This window comes from Balaenoptera physalus (assembly GCF_965194825.1).
Source record: "Balaenoptera physalus genome assembly, chromosome: 1".
NCBI lineage: Eukaryota > Metazoa > Chordata > Mammalia > Artiodactyla > Balaenopteridae > Balaenoptera > Balaenoptera physalus.
The window spans coordinates 191,672,255-191,680,652 of record NC_138882.1 but is presented as its reverse complement, the minus strand read 5'-3'; the positions used below and the strand labels follow the sequence as shown (position 1 = coordinate 191,680,652).

The following is an 8,398-nucleotide window of genomic DNA, read 5'->3' as shown; positions in this document are numbered from 1 at the left end:
CCGCGGAGACCGAGGCGCTACCGCTCGCGCCGCCCCTCCCCCACCGCCGAGCCGGCCCGAGCCCCCGCACCTCCCCCGCTCCGGAGGTCTCAGGTCCCGGAGCCACCGCCTCCGTAGACCGGGCACCCGCCGCGGAGCTCTCTGGGGGTTGGAGTCCTCGAGGGGACCTTTGTGCGCCTCGGCCGCGGAACGGGGACTACGACTCCCACAATGCCCCGCGCCCGCTCCAGCGCCACGCCCCTTCACCGTCCGCTTCACGTCGCCCCCAGACTACATTTCCCGACAGCCCTCGCGGCTCTCCCGCCCTCCCTCCGGAGACTCGAGCCGAACTGGGCGTCAGGTCGGGGAGCCGGTCGGGTTCCCGCTCGCCGCCGCCGCCGCCCCCCCCGCAGCGACTCTCCCGCCTCTCCAGTCGCGCTGGTCGCGGGAGCTGCATCGACAACTCTGCTCGGCTGTGGAGCCGCCGGCCTGAGAGTACAGTGCCCGGGACGCGACACACCGAGCCCCTCATCATCTCCAGTCAGGGCGACCCCTCCCGGGTCCGCCCTCGCCCTACGCGGCCGCCGGAGCCCCCGGCCCCGAGCGGCCCCGCGGCCCAGCGCCCGCAGCTCGGCCCCTGCACTCCCGCTGTCGCCGCCCCCCACCCTGAACATGGATTCCGACTCCTGCGCCGCCGCTTTCCACCCGGAGGTGAGTGAGAGCTGCTCCCCGATAGCCCCTAACCGCCCCCACACCGATCCTGCGCTCCCGGAGCCGGACCCCCGCCGGCCGAGCGCCGCCCTCCCCTCCCCCAGCTATCCTTCGTCGCCCCCCGGGTGCCCAACCCCGCCCCCCACTCGGGCCCGCTCCCGGTCTTCCCCGCCCGCCCTCTTCTCGGTGTCCCTTCCGCGGGTGTCCGCGTTCTCCCGGCGCCGCTTCCCTCAGGTTGCCGCGACCACCCCTCCCCGGCCTTGCGTAGCCCGGGGACCTGTCTGCGCCCCCGGCCCCTCCCCGCCGGCCTGGCTTACCCTTTCCCCGCCCCCGGGGACTCTGTCCGAGCCGCCTCCGCCCCGCGCTTCCGCTTATCGGAGGAATCCCCCACCCCCTCCCGGAGGGGCTCGCGGCCCCCTCGGACGGGGACTCCGTTCCGCGCGCCCCCGCCTTCTCCCCTAATCCCCCGGGCCCGGTGGCCCGCGCCCCGCCCCCTAACTCCCGCTCGGCCCCCGCCCCCTCCGGCTGGGGTGGGGGAGGCTCGTCCTTCGGGGTCCCCACCCCCGCGGGGGCCCGAGCCTTGCTCCCACCCCGCGTGCGCTCGAGTCCCCCTCCGGGGCCCCCTCCCCCGAGCTCGACTCGCCCCGCCCCGGCTCCCCCTCCTTCCGGGGATCGGCCCTCGGTTCTCCCGGCCGACCCCCGCCCCGCCGCGGTCCCCTCCCCCTCCCCTTTCTGAGGCCCGCCGAGTCCGGGGTGCGGGTCTGGCCGCGGGCGGGTGGGGGAGGGGAGGCGGCGCTGATCGGGCTCGTCCGCCGCGCTGCCGCCTCGGGGGCTCGCGGGGCCTGCCAGTACCGGAGCCCGAATCGTGCCCGGCTACTCGCGCCCCCTCCCCCGCGGGATGGGCCCCGCACCTTCCGGGGCCGAGTGTCGGCGGGGGGCGGTTTCCGCGGGAGGGCGGGGAGGGGGCCGCACCGCCATCTGCTTTTTCTACAGGCGGCGGAGCCAGGGCGGCGGGCGCGGTAGGGGCGGCGCGGCTTCCCCGCCCCGGGCCCGAGGCCCCCGCCGCCTTCCACTCTGCGTCCGTCCCGGCTGCTGACCCACTTCTGCATGCTCCCCGCCGAAATAAAACTTCTCCCCGAGAGTTTGAGGGCCGCGGCCCTCCCACCCGGCCGGAGGGAGGGCGGTCAGTTCTTCCCGGGGAGGGGGCAGGCTCTCCCCCGCGCAGGAAGGGCTGGGCACCGCGCGGACTCCGGGGTCCGGGCGGCCGAGGGGTGGGGTCAGAGGTGGTTTGCTAGTACCGAGTTGAGAAAATCAAAAGAAGTGTAGCCCTTGGAAGGAGACCTGCGGGCAGCAGGCCTGGGCCGCGCAGTTTTCCGGGCGCGCTGGGCTGGGACGGGCCCGGGAGCCCACCGCCTCATTTCCTCCCCCCCTTTCACTCTACCGTGGAGCGGGCCCTTAGGCTCCGGAGGTGTTAGCCGAGCTCCTAAGGATGGGCTTGGGGTGGGTGATGAAATGCTTGCAGAAAATCTGAGTGCGCTAGTTGAATGAACCGAAGTGAAACACAGTTGCTTTGCTTAGGAGCAAATAAGAGCTTTTTCTCCTGGAGCTCCTCTCTTCCTCTGGAGGAAATCTGTTCTTGTCGAGGGCGTTTCTTGCTTGAATGGGGATGGGACACACAAGCCAAAACTTCTAGTATTTCATCTTTAGCGTGCAAATGGTAGTAGCAGGATTGTTTCTGGTTTATTCTCTGAGTTGGGGAATATTTGGGTGCCTGGCCCCCGGATGTTGGAGCAATGGAGGGACCAGCCGGGGAAGTGTCTCCTCTGGAGGAGAGAGCTGGGTAGGAGGAGGGGGTCCTCACGCAGCCCTGGCTGGGGAGGGGTCAGGTGAGATTCAGGTCCAGGGTCCCAAGTCTGAGCTCTGAATGTTAAGGAGTAGTTGACTTTTGAAGTCACTTAAAAGACTTTAGTTACAGCTGCAGCAGGAACTTATTTTCAAAGTGGAAAATTTGTGGCAAAAAAGGCTCTTGATAGGCCTGTAGAAACTAACAGATAGTGTCAAAAAAAAGCCACATGAGTGCTAAGAAATAGACTTTTGTGCAAGCTTTTATCTCCTAGCCAGTTTCCCCGTATTCTTGGCATAACATCATAATACCCTCTCTTTCAACTTCTAAAAACTGTGTTCTTTCTTGACCCAAACTTCCATTATCTTGTTCTAGAGTGTCTGTAAATCTAGAGTGTGTTTGTGAGTGGCAGCTCATAAAAGCCCCAGCTTGCCTAGTTTTGTTTCTGCGACCCCACCTGTACGTGTCTGCTTTCAAACGCCCTCTCTTTCCTCGCTTGTTAACAGGAGTATTCCCCCAGTTCCAAGAGGCGCAGGACCGTGGAGGATTTCAACAAGTTCTGCACCTTTGTCTTGGCCTATGCAGGCTACATCCCTTATCCGAAGGAGGTAATTTTCAGCAGTTTTGACTTCTTGCCAGCAACAAAACCAGAGTGACAAGGTGGTGGCTCTGGAAGGGGTTCCCTGGGACGACTTGAGTCAATAGTCGGGCAGAAATCTATCTTACAAAGTTGGACCAGCCTGGGAAGTGGTGCAGGCTTGTCTCGAAATAGTTTGATAAACTTTCAAAGTTTGCTTACAAATAATGTATTTGATGTCTGCCTGTTCTTAGTGGCCAATACTTATCAGGGGCTTACTATGGCCAGGTGCTCGTTTTTGGCCGTTGTAATGATACGCGGTAGGAGCTATTATTTATGTCCATTTTATTTTATTTGTTGTTTGTTTATTTTGGCTGCACTGCGCTGTGTGGCTTACGGGATCATAGTTACCCCGACCCGGGATCGAACCTGGGCCCCGGCAATGAAAGTGCCAAGTCCTAACCACTGGACTGCTAGGGAATAACCTATTTATCTCCATTTTAAAGATGAGGACACTGGGGCACAGAGAGGGAACTCCTTATCCTGGGTCACAGGCTAATCGGTGGTGGAGCCTGGGGTTCAAGCTGATCAGATGGTCAGGCCCAGTCCACCCTGCCCTGCCTGGCGGTGGCCTCCCGGTTGCTGTGCACACCACATTGCAGAATCTTCAGGGACTCGTGGCCAAAATCCCATGTAAATGAAGACATTTTTCTTTTCTTGCTGAGAAATGGGCAGAACTGTGGACCAGTGCTGCCATGGTGCTCAAACTTCAGGGGCTTCGTTCATATTATGTAAGGCTAAAGAGAAAGGAATCCAGTGTTTCTAGGAGGCCAAACCCAGCACTGGCTTATTGTTTCTGTCACCAGCTAGGTGGATAATGCTTGCATCGTGCCATGCAGAACGTTGCCACTATTTGCAAATAAAAGTGCTTGACTGATCTGAAGGAACCATAGAGTTGAACTCACTGCTTTGGGGCAGTAATTACCTACTTTGATTTTGCAATATTTTGAGACGTCAGAAAATCCTCACAGTTATTTTACATTCACTTAATTAAAAAAGTACATCCTTTGGGAGGACAAATTGAGGGGAGATTGTACAATCAGGAAAGGTAAGAGTGTGAGGGTGTCTTCAGCACTCTTTTCACAGATATGTATTGAGTATTAATTAAGTTCCTGACTCGGGCAGGGGGAAGGTTTAGCAAGGGCTGGAGGGTCCCCCTTGTGGGTTCATGTTCTAGCTGGAAGGTCACACTAAAGAACTAATGACACTGTTCCTAAAGAATAATGCTGGTGAGAGCTGGGAAGCTCCAGTGCATTTCCCACGTTTGCAGGCCTGACCTGGCTGGGGGCCCTGGGGAGCTCTGCTCTGGGCCAGCTCTTGGTGCTGGGGGCTGGTTGGGATAATCGGAACCCGCCACCTTTGTCTCTGTCCTTTCAGGAACTCCCTTTGAGGAGCAGCCCCAGCCCTGCCAATAGCACTGCTGGTACCATTGACAGCGATGGCTGGGATGCTGGTTTCAGCGACATCTCGTCCACCGTGCCCTTGCCAGTCTCTGACCGCTGCTTTGGCCACCTGCAGCCCACCCTCCTGCAGCGAGCCAAGCCCAGTAATTTCCTGCTGGACAGAAAGAAGACTGACAAGCTGAAGAAGAAGAAGAAGAGGAAGCGAAGGGACAGTGACGTGCCCGGGAAGGAGGGCTACATGGGGGGCTTGCTGCAGCTGGAAGCCGCTGACCCATATGCAGAGACCCCCACGAGCCCTACCCTGCAGGATATCCCCCAGGCCCCTGGCGACCCCTGCTCGGGCTGGGACTCTGACACTCCTTCCAGTGGATCTTGTGCCACCGTGTCACCGGATCAGGTCAAAGAGATAAAAACTGAAGGCAAACGGACTATCGTCCGGCAGGGCAAGCAGGTGGTATTCCGGGACGAGGACAGCACCGGCAACGATGAGGACATCATGGTGGATTCAGGTGAGTGGCCCCTGAAGGACGGCGTGCCACGGGCGGGTGGTCAGACGAGGGGATGGTAAGAGGGGTCTCAGCGCGGTCCCTTCCTTGGAGTGTGACAGTGGAGCGTGCCCTACCACCTTCAGGGGAAAAGGTGCAAGATAGTGGATGCCACGATGTTTAGGAAGGGGTGATCACAGCTGAGGACAGCTGAGATTCCAGAACAGACCTCGAAATGTAAAAATAACGCAGCTCGTAAGTAGACACCTCGTAGGTAATTCCTGGTGCCACACGTTTCAGTGCCCTTTTTGTGCATTTGCTGCATTTTCAGAGAGGGAAGTATCGCCCTTAAGTGAAGCTTGAAATCTGTTTCACCGCAGCTCAGCTGCTCTGTCCTGTTGGAGAGCGGCTTTCCTGATGGAGAGGGGTTGTGAGAAGTTTTCTCCCTCCTCTTACGTGGTTCTCTCCTTTCAGACGACGACTCCTGGGACCTCGTCACCTGCTTCTGCATGAAGCCATTTGCTGGCCGCCCCATGATAGAGTGTAATGAGTGCCATACCTGGATTCACCTGTCCTGTGCGAAAATCCGGAAGTCCAACGTTCCGGAAGTGTTTGTCTGCCAAAAGTGCCGGGACTCCAAGTTTGACATCCGCCGTTCCAACCGGTCCCGAATGGGCTCCCGGAAGCTGTTTCTGGACTGACTCCTGGAGAGCGAGGAGACTGTGGGCGAGGAATCGGAAGGGACGATGGGCCTGCTGGCCCTGGTCTTAGTTGAGCACAGAACTCTCAGCTCTGGTGCGGGCAGACCCCTGCCATTCAGGTGCCTAAGCGAAAGGACCAGCTGTCCAAGGTATAAACTGTACATAGCCAGTGACTGAATAAAATCCTCGTGGGCCAAAGCTGCTGCTAGAGCTGTGTTCTCTGTAGTGGAGGTGGACTGCACACCCAAGCGCAGTGGGTTTGGTCCAGCTGGAGATGAGGGTACGTGGTAGTTGTGAATTCTTACTCTCATTGTTAACAAACTCCCGCCGACTGGAACAAGTGCTAGCTGTTACTCCTGCTTCCGCTGTGTTGGCGAGCGGAGATGTTCAGTTTCCCCGGCCTGTTTATGAACAGCCATACATGTAAGCTTCTTCTCGAGTGTAAGTCTTTTGCCATAGGTGTCTGTACAGCAACCATCAAAGCTGCCCCTCCCTTAGTGGTCCGCCCTCTCCCCTGCCTTGGGGGCTGCCCGCTGGAGTCCTCTGGTCTCACCCTGAGAGGAGCCTGGGGGTGGGCTAGCTAGTGACCCCCAGGTTTCCTTCTGTTTGTTAAAAGGGACAGTATGCAGCTGCTTCTCTGTGGAAAGGGAGGGGGGTCGGTTCGGGGGGTGGTCAAGGTGGCCCGTGTTCATAACTCAGTTTCCTGTTTTGCACGATGTAAAAAAAACCTGTCTTTTTGCACGAAATAGCCAAAAGTATTGGTATACTTCTGCCTGGGTTCCCCTTCTCTCCAGTTGGCTTCTGAGGGCCTTGGGGGTGCCCAGCAAGCTGTTTTCAAGCGAGGGGGCACTCGGATTCTCTCCTTGTCTCTCTCCCTCACTTTTTTCTAGTAGCAGCATTAAAGGTTAGGCAGTCACTGGGGAACCGTGTTCCTCTATGTAGTGGGGTAAGGGAAAATGGGGAGGAAGGCCTCTCCGATGGGTTATTCTTAGTATGCCCCTCATACAGGCTGGCCTGCTGGTTCCATGGGGCAAGGTTAGGACTTCTGAAGCCTTTTTTTTTGGTTTGAAGTGGTGAGTGAGTGATATGGTAACATCGGTCTCCAGGAATGTACCACTGAACTGTGCAGAGTTCCTTAGATCTAAACTAGGACCCTGGACTGGGGAGACCCCTGTGCAGTCCAGCTCTGGAGAAGCCTGGGAGTTTGGAGCCCCTGCAGGCCTTTGCTTGAGGGCAGTGTGGCCCGGGACACTGGTGGTTCTGGGGCTCGAGGGAGAGGGAGGGCTTCAGCTGTCTCTGAAATTGACATTGCTCTTTAGCAGTTCAAATACTCGTTCTCAAAAATGTTTTTTTGTAAATCGATGGGTATGTTTTCATAAACATTGTTTCTTATAAAGCGTGAAAAGGGAAGGATGCCCAAGTCAGTCATATTTATTTACATCTAGATGGACTCTCAAAAAAAGGAAGTAGAAAAAAAAAAAAAAAAAAAAAGATGGACCCTCAGCCTCTCTGCTGGGGGCTTCTCCACATGGTCCCCTTGTGCAGGGCCACCAGGTGAACTTGGTCCACATTCTCTCACTGAAGCACCAGGGGGGTTGAACTGTAACTGGCTAATCAGAGCCTATATTTTGTCCTAGTATCTTTCATGGTTGACCAGCCAACTGCCTTTTTGTTGTATTTTTAATTCTGTTGCTTCTATTAACACAAAAATAGAGTTTCTGAAACCCATTTTATTGTGAAGATCCCCAAGGGAGAAGTTCTGCTGTAGAGAAAAATAGTAAGAAGCTGGCTTAGAAACAACCTTCTCCTCAGACAACTGTCTGGCTCTGACTAGGGCAAACGTCCAGGAAAAGCTGGAGAGGAATTTGCCAAAGATCTGCCCCATGACATTGCCTGTCCCGTTTCTTCACCATGAGAGTAGCCAAAGTTTCAAAGTGTTTCTCTCTTTAAAGAAAAAAACAAAACTCTGCAAAGTTTTTTAAAGTGTGTTTAAGAATAGGTGTGATTTTAGAGTGGAACTGCCAACCCTGGCAATTGCCATATTGCTCTTAGAAGAGTCAATTCCTGGTGACGCCTCTGGAAGGCATTTGATATTCATCTCCATTTCTGTTTCCTTCATTTCCTTTTTGTTCTTTTGACAGGTTTACCCCTGTGGCTGGTGTCTAAGAAGTCAAGACACCTTGGTTTTTCTGTTAGATTGAGCTGGGCAGCTGCAATCAGCTTTATGCAAATTAGATGCGGCCCATCTAGGGGCTCCTGGTTGGAGGCTAATGGAGTAGGGGGAGGGAAAGTTGTCACCCCAAAAGTAGGCCCCTCCCGTTGACTTTGGCCAGGCCAGACACTTAACATCGTTTACATGGTTCTGCGTAATTATAAAGCTTATGTGTATAAAGCGAAGCTGTTTCTGTGAAACTGTATATTTTGTAAATAAATATATTGCTACTTTGAGGTTCATGTCTAGCTTCAGGTGTTTCTGTTGAAAGACTGTTCATCACCACCCCCAAACCATGATTAGTGAAGTGAAGACTTGGGAAGTCAGAGTCTGAGTTTGGTTTAGCAGGATGGAAAATGCTCACAGCCCTTAATATACTTTTCTAGTAAATTCTCCAGAAACAAACCGCAGTAGGAATGACAGGAAT

General features: G+C 56.0%; 1 protein-coding gene across 1 annotated transcript; it reads left to right on the top strand.

The window, feature by feature from the left end:
* Positions 1 to 204: 204 nt before the first annotated feature.
* PHF13 (PHD finger protein 13) lies at positions 205 to 8,213 on the top strand. Its single transcript, XM_082468026.1, has 4 exons — positions 205 to 690; positions 3,040 to 3,141; positions 4,548 to 5,082; positions 5,533 to 8,213. The coding sequence occupies exons 1-4, from the start codon at positions 211 to 213 to the stop codon at positions 5,757 to 5,759; spliced, it is 1,344 nt and encodes a 447-aa protein (XP_082324152.1). The 5' UTR covers positions 205 to 210; the 3' UTR covers positions 5,760 to 8,213.
* Positions 8,214 to 8,398: the final 185 nt, after the last annotated feature.